The sequence below is a fragment of the Ambystoma mexicanum genome, chromosome 7q (assembly GCF_040938575.1).
Source record: "Ambystoma mexicanum isolate Mex_15411 chromosome 7q, UKY_AmexF1_1, whole genome shotgun sequence".
Taxonomy (NCBI): Eukaryota; Metazoa; Chordata; class Amphibia; order Caudata; family Ambystomatidae; genus Ambystoma; species Ambystoma mexicanum.
The window spans coordinates 1,058,378,156-1,058,394,455 of NC_090941.1; the positions used below are offsets into that span (position 1 = coordinate 1,058,378,156).

General features: G+C 44.0%; 1 protein-coding gene across 6 annotated transcripts in view; it reads left to right on the forward strand.

Moving 5' to 3' along the window:
• LOC138528604 (zinc finger protein 585A-like) overlaps positions 1 to 16,300 on the forward strand; it is a 512,079-nt gene that overhangs the window by 73,910 nt on the left and 421,869 nt on the right. For all 6 annotated transcript variants that reach the window (XM_069640389.1, XM_069640392.1, XM_069640393.1 and 3 more), the window contains exon 3: positions 5,001 to 5,127. In XM_069640389.1, the coding sequence (XP_069496490.1) occupies positions 5,001 to 5,127 (127 nt within the window). The remainder of the gene's footprint in view (positions 1 to 5,000; positions 5,128 to 16,300) is intronic.

Below are 16,300 nucleotides of genomic sequence, written 5' to 3' on the forward strand. Positions count from 1 at the left end.
TGCCTTAGTCTATCCATGACTCTGGGTTTGGACATCTGGTGAAAGTATAATCAGCATATCGTCTGCATAGATGGAAACCATGTACTCGCTATCCCAATTTCCCTCCCCAACAAGCCTGATCGTATTCATCATGCTAAAGGCTTGATAACCAAAACAAACGGCAGTAGTAAGAAGGAACAGCCCTTCCTTGTACCCCTTCCCAGTTGAAAAAAACTGAACAAGTGTCCGTTCACTTGTACCTTAACAGATGCACATAATGCAATCTCACCCGCAACATTAATATTGGGCCAAGCTCCAATTAATATAAATCGCTGCCACAAAAAGGCCGATTCAACAGGGTCCTTCTCCCAGTCAAATGAACTTATCGCGTAAAGCTTCAGTCCTTTCTGCCTGTGCTGCTGCATTTTACGGTCTCATCTGGTTGAGTCGTGTGGCCGTCAACATGTTGAATTAGCACTTTTTTGGTTGCATCAGTTGTCAGGGAGATTGTTTAGATAGTTGGCCCAATCCTCTATGGATTTACTCGTTTACATATGGGACTTTTATAGTAGTCTCCATCAGATTTGGTGGCCAACTCTTCTTTGCAGAACAGGAGCATGTCCAACCTATTTTGAGACCTTTCTGCTCAGCTGCTTCCATTACTCGTTGGATAGGCTTTTCGTACCAAGCAATTTCTTTGATTGTAGCTGTTGGATGACCTGCTGTATTTCTTGAGCCTTTTCGTCTTCTTCTAGTCCACCACAGGTTCACCAGTAAGCTATCTGTGGTATCCTGGTATGACTGTGATGAATGGCTGAGTGTGTGCAAGGGCCTCCTAGAATGTTTAAGTGGAGCTTGGAGTGTGTGGGGGGCCTGAGGATTCTGGAGAGTGACGGTTGGGACTGGGAGATGGACTAGGAACCAGGGCAGAGGCTTATCACCTACTCCCCTACTTCTTATGAGTATGCTATGTAACCAAGAATAATAAAGCCTGTTTCCTTTAACACTTACCAGAGTCAGCCTGGTTCCTGCTCCCTGTCATCACTGGCTCAGGATACATCACTATCCCGCAGGGATGTTCCTCGAGAACCCCTCTGATTTGCCTGCGGGCCTCTCCCTGGCAGATGTGCACAGACACTTGTAATATTTTGTTAAAACCTGGGCAATGTCTGTCTCCTTCTGTTGAACATCTCTATCCATGGTTGCGATCATCCCAACATTTCGGTAGCCCTCCCCTCGTGCCAGCCAGGCCAAAAGCTTACCTGTTCCTTCCCCAAATGCATATACTCTACACTTTGCCTCCCAATTTAGCCTTTTTGTGCAGTCTTTCTTCCTCAGGCAATATTCCTTCTTTTTTCACACTAACTTAATGTGCATTTCCTTACCCCGTTGAACTGAGACCCTCTCTAGTACACTTTTTACCTTCACCATTATTCCTCACTCTTCTCATGTTCTCTCAAATTCTTGGCCCAGCGAAAACATCTAATTTGAGCTAGAAAAGGAATAATGGACCCCAAAGTGGAAAGGAAACCCATTTATATCCTCATGCCTTTCCGTGAAGGAGTCCACGAAACCCAGCATGTCAACAGAAACCTTCAATGTCCTGTTCCTCCTTTGGACCTCCTGATCTGTCCCTTAGAAGGGCAATTACATTATTAAAGTTGGCTCCTAAGAGTAGAGCTGAGGCTGCAGTGAAAGTAGGGGAGGAGCATGCACGATCACTAATGTGACCTGTTCCCTACCCACTGTCCCTGTTATCATGAGGTATCTCGCATAGCGTTCTTGTCGGCTAAAGGTTAAAGAGAAACTATCTCCACCCACAGGATTACTTTATAACTCCTGCATCATCCACCAAACTGTATTAATAATTAATTTAATAATTTGGCACTTATATAGCACTTTGAACCCTCAGGTATCTGAGCGCTGCTTATTATTACCCACGGTGTGTGGTGCTCATTTATTGACCTCGGAAGGATTAAAATCTGAGTTTGGCCCCGCCGGGATTCGAACCTGTGTTAGCAGGCTCTGCACAGATGTCAAAGCGAGCGCTCTACTCGCTGTGCCACTTGACCGGTATTGTGAGCTCCTGGACTATTGACAGTTTGTACCTTAAACATGCTTCTCTTGGAACAGCACATCTGTTTTATGCTTTTCACAGGCCTCTGAATTTCGTTTGCCACCTGCCTTTGGCTAATGATAATTGGCTCTTGCGAGGAAAACATGATGGAGTGTGTGTATGTGGAGAATTGAGGGGGGTGGGTGAGGTTTTATGCCTGGCCTAGTAGTTTGCAATTTGACTGTCCTGTAATCTATAAATGCTGGACCAATGAACGCATTTCTTTAGGAATCTGTCCCTTACACAACTTCCAGGTATACTTAATATAAACACCTGGGAACATGGATGATCATAGCCCTTCTCCTGGCTAAGCAATAGATCTCTCTTTACAGGCTTCAAAATGTCCACTCCACCCACCACTATTCATTGGCTAGTGATAATGGACTCTTGGAGGGTGAGAAATAGAGTGCTTTCTGTATGTGGCGAAGTGAGGAGGCTTGTGCAATTTTATGCCTGGCTGGCAGCTTGACATTTTTACCCTTGACCCATTAGTCGATATCACTAATATTGCACCAGTGTTGAGATTTCAAGAGATCTAAGGAAATCGGGATTCTTTTTTTTGCGTGTATTACACTTTCTTAAATAAAAATATAGGGGTATGACTGCCCCTTGAAGATTTAGCTGTTCAGGAGTTGTAAATTGATATTGACATTTTATTTGTATCGCGCTCGTACACGTTTTTCAGAGCGCAATGAGGAAAGGAAGGGGAACAAGGGAGAAAAAAACAATGATCTTACTAGGCCCAGTAACATTGAGAACGCGCAAGTGCAAGGGAGAGGGAAGAGGGGTGAGGAGGAGAAGTGGAAAGTGCTGAGCAAAGGAATAAAACAGTGGTAGTGCAGCCAGCAAGTAGCAAAGGTCCTTTCTCATTTAATACAGGAGTGGAAGATGCATATTCCCCTATTTGGCATTTTCGTTCGTGTGTGCACCACTTTCCATTTAGTGTTTGTACAGGGTGTCTCTCTTTGCTAGTGCCAAAGCCGGTACTCGCAATACTGTAATGTGTGCCTCAGGGTACACCACAGCCTTTGTTAACAGTGGCATTGGATTTTAGTGTAGTTGTTTTACCATAGCACCGCATATGTGGCTGGTGAGAAAAAGTAGTAGACCACTAAATCGGGTATTTATTTATTTTTATTTTATTTTTATTTTTTTATTTTTTTACATTTGTAAAGCGCCACACAGCCCAGAGGCATCGGGGCGCTGTTGCAGGATAATGACTTAGTTGCAGTGCAAGGAGGGGTAGATCGAGGAGATTACAGCAAGATCGGATCTACCGCTAGCCTGGGAAAAAAGGACGTTTGACATTACAGCGGTTATACAGTTGACAGGGCCCAAGTGGGGTTTATACAAACAGCATCGTTTTTATTGCTTTCCTGAAGCACAAGTGGGATTTGATACCTCTAATCTCGGCGGGTAATATGTTCCAGTAGATGCCACCCAGATCATATGGGGATGTAATGTATCAAATGAAGCCCTAGGAGGTCCTCTGTCCTAAGTGAGCCTTTCTAGTAGCTGCCTGAGGGCGGTGCACCTATCCTAGAAACAACATTTGGGAATAATAACCATCTTTTTTAGAGTGATTTGACTAATTGGAGAGAGAGAATAGTGTGATCCAGCGTTCAACCTTGCTGATCAGAAATTCCAACCTTTGCACAGGATGTTCATGGTACAGTCTGACCTGGGAGGTTTTACCGTTCTTATGGTTTCAGTCTTAAACTTCTAATATTTCCATGTGGCAACATGCACAGACGAGATTCAGGGCCCCATTTACCAAACCCACCCCTTATGTTGTGAAGTTGCCATTTTGTTAACTATACTCTTAAGTTGCTGCTTTTTAGCTAAGGAACATTTGCATTATAAATCGTGTTCCTCCTGGGAACGTACACATGATCACATAACAAACGGCTAGGTCGCTTACGAACTCCGCCAGGCATTAGCTGGTCAGCAGCTGATAAGCCAGAAAGCCTCATTGCGTGAGTTGTTACAGTTTGTACTAAGTACCAAAATTGCTGACGCTTCTCCTAGATAGTGAAGCCACTATCAGATTGACAGATTTATTTCAGCCTTCAAATAGTTTTCACGTTTTGAAATTTTAAGTGCTTTTTACAAAGTACATGTGTATTGTTGTTTGCCATTGCATATTTCTGTTTTTTTTAGCTATAAAGGCTGTTGGAATAATAAACGCAACGCACATTATACTAATTACAGACGGTGTGTGTGGAGACAGTTTGTTCTAGCTAAGTAGTTTTGTCCTTTTTCCCCTCTGGACGAGAGACGGCCAGAGAATGTGACCCTGGCAATTTTGTGGTGGCCAGCGTACTGATTTCTGATGCACTCAAGAGTGTTGTTGTTAATCTACAGTGTAAGTGTGTATGCACAGGATATTATCAGGACTTGACTGTGCTCTTGAAATTGTCCCTGTTTTCTGTACAAGAAACATATGGCCTCATTAATTTTGTCTACATTTGCATGTTTGCAAGATCACTGTATGTTTTGCTTACACCATGAATTGATAAAGAATCTTTAAATAACACAATAATTGGCTGGATGAAATCTACAACACAGTGCCTCCTCCGGGCAAACAAGACTCTCCTTCAGTTATCTATAGTGACTACTGGTGAAATTTTCAATCCATTCCACTGAAGGAAGTTTGTAAATCTCTAAGCAGGGTTGCCACAGCCAGGAGAAGGCATTTGAACAGGCATTTTCTATTGATGCTTCAGCATGTAGCACTTGCTCCCTCCTTATTTGAATTATGGAATGCCCCAATGACCTATATATTTGCACTCTGTGAAAAGACGCTGTTTCTAATCCCTGTTGATGTGTCTTTTCAGTGGGGGAATTATTGGCAAAAGAGACAAACTTGATTATAGCGAAGCACTTAGGCTGGTTTCTGTTTCAGGCGACGGATACCTTCGATGACATTGCAGCCTCATTCCCAAAGGAGGAGTGGATGGAGTTTGAAGAGTGGCAGAAGGAGCTCTACCGGAATGTGATGCGGGAAACCTCTGAAACTTTGATCTCGCTGGGTAAGCGCTCTCTGTTATCAGGACACCAGATGGGAACCTTTCATTGGCATGTTTTGAGTTTGCCTATTGCTTGATGGTGGTGGGGGTTTGCAAGAGGATAAAGTTGTACACATGGATTACACCATATTGTGTGACCCTCCGTAATTGTTTGACATGGTTTCCGTTTTGTTCAGTATCTCTTTCCCAAATTCTTTTTACCGCATGTGCTCTTTCCCACTGTTCAGCTTTTAATGTTTCTATATGTGATTGTTAGGCAAGATTTGGTGCAGTACCCTTTGGGTGCACTACAACAACCTTGACCTCCTGGCAATAGGAACCCAACCTTTGGTATTGGTATAAGTCTGTACTACACAGGCTGGTAGTGTGGCTGAGCAGCCAGGCTGATCTCAAAAGGGGTCAATGTGAGCAGTAGGGGTTACACCGTGATTCACAGTGACAAGTATCCAAATAAACACTTACACTCAAGGTTTCTTGATGTAACAATTATTAATATGTTTAACAGTCCGTTTGAATAAGCCTTCTTCATAAGGGGCAATATAATAGTAACACACAAATGCACTCCAAAATACAAACTCTTAGTTTCTCTAAATTAGCAAATACCCATTTGGGATGGCACACACACTTCCTACACCCTCTGGTGACTTCAATAGCTAGGGCACTGTGGACATTAATATATCACTGGTACATGTAGAGCAATACTGAGATGAGTGTTAAAGTAAAGAGATTTCAGAATAAAACAAGCGATCGCACAAATATTCTGAAGCAGGTAAGTACTTTTGAACCCCTCAATGCAAAGTAAATTAACCCTTTCCTGGAGGCAAGGTAAGACACAAGCAGAGGAGAGAAGAGACATTCAGGGAGCCAGGCTAGCCAATGTCAATTGGGAAAAAGTCAAGGTGAGCTGAAGCACTTCTTGCAGGTAAGTAAATGTTTTGCACAATGTTTTAGAAGTCTTTGTAGAAAAAGTAGAATCAAGTAGGGTTACAAGCTGGGAGGTTTGTGGGAGGTAGAAGATGCAAGCAACTCTACACAGATAACCAAGACAAGTCTAAACTGAGATCAAGTAAGGCTACAAGACGAGAGGTAAGTTCTCTTAGACTGTACAGTACCTTTGGTTAGAAGAAATAGTTCCAGCTGGCTTCTCTTCCTGTGTGACTCTGTAGATCCTGTTGTTCCTGGGCCTCAGTCGTGGGGACAAGAGGGAGGACATCTGGGGACTCCTACAACACGACGGGACGATCAGCGGCAGAAAAGGACCAACTTCTATTCAGTGGCACTTCGTGGTTTCAGCTCCTCGCGTCTCAGCAAATGGCACCACCGCGGTCTCGCGGATACCACTCTGGACTTTCCTCGCATCTGGGGTCCAGCACTCTGTTGTGGTGGCTCATGGTTGGTCAGTCCTGCTAACTGGGAGTCCGGAGGATCTTCGAGCATCTCGGGTCCGTCTTAAAAGTGATGTACTCCGTTTGGTGTTCCTCTCCCTGGCACTTCGGTTCCAGGAGGAGCAGCAGAGGAAGTAGAGCCAGCTCCGAGAGGATGTCCAAACGAGTTCACTTTGGAGTTGATTGGTCCCACCAACTCAAGGGGAGACGTCATCTTTGCGGGGCTTCTCTAGTCGAGGCGAATTCGAAGCTTCAGCTCAGCAGCAGGGCTTCACCGGGCAAACCAACGGTCCAGGAGTTGCAGCAGGCGTCTCTTCCTAGTTCTTCTTCGGATTCCCTCTTCCAGTGGTAGACTCTGCCTTCCAAGCCAAAAAGCCTTGATACCTCTCGATCTACCTCTGCCTTAGTGCCTCTTCTGAGAGTTGGTATGGCCAGGGGTTCAACAGACAACTTGAAGCCAAGCTGTTGAGTTAGTTTATTAGATACAACAGACATATCAGGGGATTATACATGATTGGGCTCACGGGGTGGGGTATGGGAGCATACACATAAGGAAGTAACTTTCTCTTTAGTGCCATGACCCTTAGTCCTGTTCTTACTTCTCCCGAAAATGTCTGCCTGCCCAGTGGTGAATCAGTTACTCAGTTCCTGGGGTTTTCAGTGCCTACACTTCTTTCTTGGCACCTTCCAGAGAATCCTTCTTGGCTCCACGGTTTGGTTAGGATGTTGCCTGGTCCACCTGAACTAGTTTCTTCGGGTCTCTATCTAATGGCTTGCTCGATTGAACATTTTGTAGGGAGTTTACAAAGCACGTCTACATATTCTTACAGGTAAAGGGATTCATGTGGTTTCCGTGGGCAAATTTATGATGCAAGGCATACACTTTCGAAATTGACCTTCTATATAACAAGCAGTCGGTGCAGTGAATCTAGGCTATGAGGCACATAATCATATTTTCTTAGTCCCAGCAATATCCTTGCAGCTGAATTTTGCATTCACTGTAATCTAGATGAGTTTTTTTTGACGATAGGCTGTGATGGGCACTATTTCCAAAATCCAGGCGTTCTGAAACACGCAATAATAATGCTAACTTTATGACTGAAAGAGAAATGTGGTCTCTTTTATATTTTTTAAACTGGGGAAAAGGAGCAAGATTTAGAGACCTCATGACACCTGCTGTTTCGGAGACTGATTTCAGTCAAAGTATCAAGATTTTCTGCATAAGGAGATGGGACTGGATGCTCCCAAATGAATTAAAACAAAGTATTGTCACAGCAATAGTATTTAGCATTGACTGCTAGAACTTCAGTTTTGGTCAGATTAATTTTAAGACCGTTATTATTGGTCCAGTGTTTGACTGCCACTAGTTCCTGCGGTTGTTAGCAGAGGGACCCTGCCCCAACAGCTTTATAAAAAGCAGTGTATCATCAGAGTAGTTTAAAAAAACATACCACAAGCTTGGATGATGTTAGCCAATAGGACCATAAAAACAGTAAATAAAAACAGGGGGAAAGAGCCGATGTCTGAATAACAAAAGCATGATAAAAGGCTTTTGCTTGAGAAAAAATAATTCAGTTTTACCATTTGATAAAAACGATTTAATCCATTTTAGAGCTTGACCATTTATGCCCTGCTGTTCAAGATAATCGGTAGTACGTGGTAGAAACCAGGGGGCAAAAATTCAAGTTTCAAGTTACTATCCAGCCATCAAAAAAGTTACTCGCCCACCTCTACATATACACACAGCACACAGTTTCTAACTCTCCAAGAGTCAAATATCACTAGCCAGTGCCGAGTGCAAATTTGCACTCTGGTGGAAACCGTATTGAATGTTGCCGAAGAAGAAGAAGAATCAGTGCTCTGGCACCCCAACCACCCAGCTTCTTTTACTTTATCAAGCATGATAGTGGTGACCTTTTCTGTGCTGAAGTGAGGCCTAAATCCAGCTTTATAAGGTTTGAGAGCATCTGAAGGTTCCACAAAATCTCTTGTAAATCTTCACCCATTTCTGTGGAGTTGTCCAAATGGTATGACCCCCTCCTCTGAAAACATGTTCAACTTTTCAGAAGTTGATGGACAACCTATTTTTGGTATATGTGAGATGTAGATCAGTACCTTTTGATCTAATCTGTAAAGTGGTCTAAAAGTACTTCACTCCGTTGCCAGATGACAATGGTGTCATCTGTGTAATGGTGCCATTCTATAATCTGCACAGCAAATGGATTTTCTTTGAAGTACCTATTAAAATGGTTAACCTAGAGGGTGGCCACATTTGAAGCCACTATGTCTCCTCTGGCCGTACTCTCAATTTGTTTGAACATCATACCTTGGAATTGAAAACTGTTTTCACTCAAAGCAATGTGAGTGCACCAAAATATGAAATCTACAGAACTCGTGCTTCAACCTAGTTATAATATAAAATGCTTTGGACAGTTTGTGGTGTGGGCTTCTGTGGAATGCGAGTGTACAGTGACTCTATATAATTATTATACAGACACATAGAACTAAGGTTACTTTAGTGCTATCGGGAAGCTCCGCTGCCTGTATATCTTCGGCGGGTGGTGGGGGATTGATAAAGAAGCAGAACTGTGTAAGATTTGACATTTTGCATGAGAACGTAGGGAGCGTTTAGTAGGGTGAAGCTATAAGCCCACATGCATTTCTGTCAATAGGTTTATATGTCGATGCCTATGGTCTCGTGCAGAAGTGATATGACCAAGCAGTTAGGGCTGGACTGTCCCTTTTGGGGTGGGATCAAGCCTGATTTGCATATCATCTTTCCACTTTTGTAATGGTTTAGAAGGAGAAGAACGATGGTCTGGAGGGTGGCCCAGAGCAATGTCGGAGTTTAAGATTTATTCTAAACCTTCCATTCATCACCTCTTTTGTTTTACTATACTGTGATAGCCTATCTCCAAGTAAGGCACCACTGTGTCTCACTGAGAACTAAAATAATCTCTAACATGACATGTAACAACTCTTAATTATAACCTTTTTGAAAAGAAGGTTTAGCGTTTTCAATTTTACTCTGCTAGTTCGATCACGCCATTCATTTATCTATCTTGCTATCAGCATTCACCTTTCTACATCAGTCTATTCTTGGCTATGCCACACTTGTTCAGGCTGGACATACACTGAATTAACATTCAGGGTTATGACCTGGGTACAACTAATAGAGATGTCCAGGCAAATAAGCCACAAAAGTTCTAGGATTGACTGAGCACACGCACCCCTCAGGTATCTAATATTGCATTGTTTGCTAATGTACATTTCTCCAATCTGCCTTGGAAACTTTGGTAGGTCAGAATCCGGAGACAAACAAGGTGGCATTGTAGCTGATTTTCTTGTATTAATCACAAACTTGTGCGTTCCCAAGCTCTTGCCCCCTACTCTATAAAGGAACAATAAAATGGTCAGGAAGGTTGTTATAAAAACAGGAAAGCCCTCTGTCAGGAATCCTAAGCTAACCTGAATTCTGTCCCTACCACTGTAAAAGAAGCTAATTACTCAACAAAGGTACAGGTAAGCTCATGGCCCTAACAAGTAAATGGTGGATGGTTTCTGACTCCCACACTTGTGTCTTTCTCAGTAGGGTTCCTTGCCTTCCGTGCAGTCTAACCAAGTAGGCCTAATGTCTCTTCAATCATGATTCAGTGAAGTCCTCACAATTGTCTCTTGTCCTCCTCTCTCACTTGGGAAACATCTGGTCCATCCCCACCCCCTATGAGGATGTCCCGGGTATTCTTTACCAAGACAGTTCCTGACGTTTTCTCCCTCTAGACAGTTCTTTGATGTTAACCTGCTGTGGTCTTGGTTTTTCTCACCCCACCTTGGGGTCTGTTATCTCTCACCCTGCCTTGGGGTTTTGCTCATCTCATCTCGCCTTGGGGTTTCACTTCTCTCACCCCACTTTAGGGTCTTGCTCCTCGCACCCTGACTTGGCGTTTCACTTTGGCCACCCTGAATCGGGCTTTTCCTTTGCTCCTCCTGCCTTGGGGTCTTGCACCTTTCACCCTGCTGTGTGGTCTTGCTGGGCCTCAGCCCTCCCCCGATTGCCAGGAGCAACCACGTACCTCTGTTCTCATAGTGGTGTTCTTCAGGAGAATTGGGGAGGTAGGTCCAGGCGTCTATGCTTCTTCATGATGCTTTCCTTTGGGTGAAGCTTGTGCCTTTTTACCTGTTCACTGCATGCAGGTCTCCCATGCTGACCTCTCAGCGCACCGGTTGTCTGTTGGCTTGTGTTCCACGCTGCTCTTCTCGGCAGGCCCTCCCTGTTCCTGGTCCGGCAGGATTGTCTGCGTTCCACAGCCTTGGCCACGGTCGGGTCCACCACATCTGGTGTGCACTCTGTCTCTTGCCATTCCTACTAGAAGAGGGGTCCTGTGCCTCTTCAACTTCGCGGCGGTCTTCTCCCTCCGGTTCCAATCCCTATTGGCTCTTCGTCCTTCCCTTTGCCAGGGTGTGGGACTATTATACTATTCTTTCCTTTCCAGCAAGTCCTGTGCATAGAGAGGATCAGAACCCACACCAGCCATTCTTAGAGGAGGTCTCAAGTCATCATACAGTTTAACCCCCATGTAGCCAACAAAGACATCCGGATCTTGAGAATGGGAGGGGCAATTTATATCCCTTTCTAAAGATCTCCTGCCTTCTAACAGGGACAGCAGGAGGGTCACTCTCAGTGGCATCCCGCTTCTTGCCCTGTTCCCTAATGGGTGTTAAGTTAGTAGGCTCCCCTACCTAGTCCCAAAGGGGGTGGCTCCCCTTTGGGGAGAAGGGTCACATTTCCTGGATTCATCACAAAACTCAACCATCGACACTTTAGGGCATATCCACCTCCTCCCCTTTGCTAAACTATGATCCACCTAACAGGACTCCCCTGGATCCATACTATCGCACAATATTCTTCCTCAACTGCATCCCACCATCCACCATATTGGTTCCATTTTCTTTCACGCTTTCCTATCTTATTATCTTCCCATTTTCCTCCAGTAAACAAAGCTTAGAATACCCCGGGCATGGTTTAAGTACCCTACTCGCCAGGCAAATCTAGGTGCTCTGATACTACTTTGGTGGTAATTTTACACAATATAAAAGCATATTAACATAAAATAAAATTAATTAAAATATCTGAATTGCAATTGATTACATTTGAGGTTACTTCTTTAGCAGTAATAGGCTTTGCTTAGCAAGGTGTTTGTGGTCACATACTTACCCTCCTTCAGAGGCGTTCCCTCATATGATTTCCAGGGTAAGGCTTAAAGAATCTACATTCACATTGATGCAGCCTTCCCAGTGTTTTAATGGCAAGCATGTAGGGATGTGGTGCTGTTAACCACATCACAATATGGCGATTGGTTGCCTTCTTTCTGTTAAGCCAGATTAGAGAGGAAAGGTCAGTGATCAGCTGGAAATGTCTGAAGCTTCCACCACCCACTTAATTTCAAACATTTCAGTTTGACAGTGGCATTCTTTTCACAAGGGAACAGATATTCACTGATGCACACAAAGTGTAGGCAACATCTGCATTCAAGTGAAGAGTGTACAGCTCTTAGCCACACTCGAGAAGCAACTTTTTGTAAAAGGAACTCTTGAAAAAAAAACTTGGGCATGATGGGGAGTGGTGGATAGCATTGAACATGCTTCAGCTTCTCGTACGTCCATCGCACTTGATAAGTTTGCAAGGCTCTTAGTTGGCTGGCTAACCGCCCTGCTATACTTGAAATCCAGGGAATAAATCTTCAATATCTGACAAGACAAAGAACACCTTGTTCCTTTTTTGTAGTGGGTAGTGAAAATCATCTGTAGCAGCTCTTCCTTGCCTTCCTGTGTTTTTATAAAGCCTTTTCCAGGTTGGAAGCCCAGATACTTGGCATTGGGCAGGGCGAGATTACACTTTGCTAGATTGGCCTTCAACGCCACTTTCCACAAAGTTTGGGTCACCACGTAGAGATGCCATATGTGCTCTAGGTATGACTGTGGTCACAATGCTACACACAGGTAGTTTCCAGCATAGGCCAGGTACAATTGCAAGACCTTGTACATGAAACATTGTAGCGTGGCAGGTGCTCCATAGAGTCTAAATTGTAGTACTATAAACTGGAAGAGAACCCTTGTGATTTAGAAGTCTGTCTTTTCCTTATCTTTTGTAACCAATGGAATATGGATGGGTGCTGTTAGGGAGAATTCTCAGAAATGTGCTAATTCCCTTCTACCTTACAGACCCCCAGCTCTTTTTGCTGGACTTTCAGACTTTTAATTTTTTTCATGAAGAGAATGAGAGCTTTCTCCCACTCTCTCATGTATTTTTCATTGATTTGAACACTGTGTTTCTTTTGGTTTTGGAGTCTGACAAGCTCCATAGGCATCATCATTTTACATTGTGACACACAGCACCTTCAGTGCAGTGGCACAGAGAAGTCTCTCAGATTTCAAATACCTTCTCTTGGTTAAACTACTGTTTCCAAGAGCAGTGAAGTGAAATTGACTTTACTTAAATGTGTAACCTTCGAGACCCAGCACACACCATCTGACGATGGAGGGATTACTTAGTATTCCCTTCGTCTAGTTTCTCATGTAACATTTTTATGTTACCCTTTCTACAATTAATGGATGGTGGCAGTGGTTTACTTTTTCCTACCATTGTGTGGTTCTACCACAGGCTTTGATTGCAGCTGCAGTAAAGCGCCCATGGCTGCCCATTTTGTCAAAAAGGGCCCGGTCTTCTTTTTTCATCATTTCTTGTTGGAAAGGTCCTTCTTGAGATTTACACTGCTCACCACACCAGGTTTGGTCCCTTTGTTAATTTTGTCTTTGGCGGGATTCACCAGTGAAGCCCACACTGGGGTCCAGCGTGTCTGGCAGGGCAGGAAGTGAGGTAGATGCCCGAAACTCCCTGTGCTTATTCCCCTTGGTTACTGGAACTCACCCGAAGGTGATTGTCTGGCTGTCCTTGAAGGACAGCCACCCTGCTGTGAGAGTGAAAGCAATGCTGAAAATTAATGGGAGAAACGAGCATAAAAGACGAGGCCTTTTGCTTGGAATGCAGAGTCGACCACTTGACAAAGGAATCCGAAGACGAACTTGGAAGAGACGCTTGCTGCAACTCCTGGACCGTTGGTTTGCCTGGTGAAGCCCTGCTGCAGTGCCGAAGCTCTGAATTCCCCTCGACTAGAGAAGCCCTGCTAAGGAAGACTCCTCCCCTTGGGTTGGTGGGACCAATCGACCCCAAGATGGACTCATCTGGATATCCTCTGGAGCTGGCTGTACTTACATTGCTGCTGCAGGAACCGATTGCCAGGGAGAGGAACACCAGAATAGAGTGTGTCGTCTTTAAGTCAGACCTGAGCTCCGGGAAGATCCTTTGGACTCCCAGAAGCAGTACTGACCGAGCCTGAGCCACCTCAACAGAGTGCTGGACCCCAGATGCGACGAAAGCCCATAAGGTATCCGAGAAGTGCAGTGGTGCTATTCGCAAGAAGCTCAACCCGCGAAGTGCTGCTGATCTGAAGTTTGCCCATTGCTGCCGCTGACCTTCAATTCATAGTGCAGGAGTCCTCGGATGTCTTCCCTCTCGTCCTCACGCCTGAGGCCCAGGAACAACATGATCTGTCATACTGCAACTGGAACAGAAGCCAGCTGGAACCAATTTCTTCAGACCCAAGGTACTGTAAAACTAAGAGGTACTTACCTCTTGTCGTGTAGCCTTGCTAGCTCTCAGTTGAGACTTGTCTTGGTTGCTTTTGCAGAGTTGCTTGCAGCTTTGCCCCTAAGAAGCCTCCCAGCTTGTGGCCCAACAGTGATTTCATTTTCCAGAAAGATTTCTAAAACATTGTGAAAGACTTTTTTACTCGCCTTCAAGAAGTGCTTCAGCTCACCTAGACTTTTGCTCAATTGACATTGGATGTCCTGGCTCCCTGAAAGACTCTTCTAACCTCTGACTTTGTGCCTTAATTATCCCTCCAAAAAGTCACACTTTCTATAACTTGTCTTGCTGGGAAAGGTTTAATTTACTTTGCATTGAGTGGTTCAAAAAGTACTTACCTGCTTAAGAATATTGGTTAACCATTGTGTTATTACTTAACCTTTGCCTTTTGACACCAAAGTCAGTATTGCTCAAAATGTACCAGTGATATATTAATGCCCACAGTATCCTAGTTATTTAAGTCACTCCAGGGTGTAGGAAGTGTCTGTGTGCCTGATAAATTGAAACGTGAGTGTGTATTTCCAAAGTATATTTTAAAGCGTTACATATTTGCTCCCTTCTAAAGAAGGCTTAATCAAATGACTTTTTAATTGATAAATAATTGTTTAATCAAGGAACCTTGAGTGTAAGTGTTTATTTGGATACTTGTCACTCCAAAACTCTGTTACAATCCTACAGCTCACATTGACCTCTCTTGAGATGAGCCTGACTGCTCAGTCACTCTACCAACTTGTGTAGTACATGCTTATACCAAAGGTTGTGTTAACTATTGCCAGGAGGACAAGGCTGGTGCAGTCTCCCATAGGGTACTGCATACAATCTTGCCTAACAGGTGCAAAGCGGGCAATCTTATTCACCTTCCAAAAGTTGATGCATAAATGCCAACTGTCATCTAGGTTTCCTACAAACACAATAGGTGATGACTTTGGAAAAGCTCACAACCTGCAAATCCATTGTCTTTTGGACTTCTACCTGAACCTCTTGACATCATGCCTTGGAATGATGGACAGACTTTCCTGGCAGAGCATGCATATATGAAAAATATCCTTAATCTTTCCTGGTTTGTCCTATAACATTTCTTGGAACTGACCCAGAAAGTCTTGTAGGTTGCTAGACTGTCATGGCTTCAGGCCTTCTGCAATCTCAAGGGTCAACCGAAATTGTCTTTGGGAGCCTCACAGGTGCTATTGTGCACCATAACTAGATATGGGTCCTTCCAGGTAAGCAATACATCTGAAAGTGTTCTTCGATCTGGGCCAATAACTTGTGTTCATATGTTGGCAGCAAAACGAGAACCTCAACTCCCACTTTGATCTTGTGTAACTAAGCCTGTCTGTCAAATGTGTTACTTTTTGTCCTGAGCTTAGAGAATGTGCAGAGTTCTGTGCTTTTTTCTTCTTTGCTCTGTCCTTTTTCAACATGCTCGGAACCGCCCAAGGCTCTCCTCCATAGACTTCCTCAAAGATGGAAAACATGTAGCTGCTTAGAGTCTTATTGACAGTGAATAATGCCCATGGGATCAGGTTGTCGCAGTTCTTCCCATCTTCATTCACCAGCTTCCTAGGGATGTTCTTCAGTGTTTGCTTGAAGCGATTCACTTAACCATCAGTTTGAAGGCAGTAGGTTGAGGTGCAGAGATTGTGTATATTAAGGAGGGATTTTACCTCTATTTTCCCCCACCTGCATGAAGTTGGACATTAAGGTAGACCTCTGGTCTATCTTAATTTCCTTTGGGAAGCTTTTCAAGGAAAGGATCAGGTGTTTAAGCAATTGCGTTGTGGTATTATTCAGTAACAGAAGGGACTCAGGCTAAAATGTGGCATAATTAACTGTAACTAGTATGTACCGGTTTTGTGTATTAAAGGGTCTCGGGAGACCCATGAGTGCCATACCCAGCCTAGAGAACAAGACCTCAATGATTGTCAGGTATTGGAGTGGAGCTAAGCATGCATCTACTCTAGAAGTCTTTTGGGAGATGAGACAAGCTTTGCAAAAGTGTTCATGCGTGAAAAATCCCAGGCTAAGATAATCAACTAAGGATATGTTATCATGCCTTCTCTCTGTACGGCTGCCCTGCTTTTAAGTG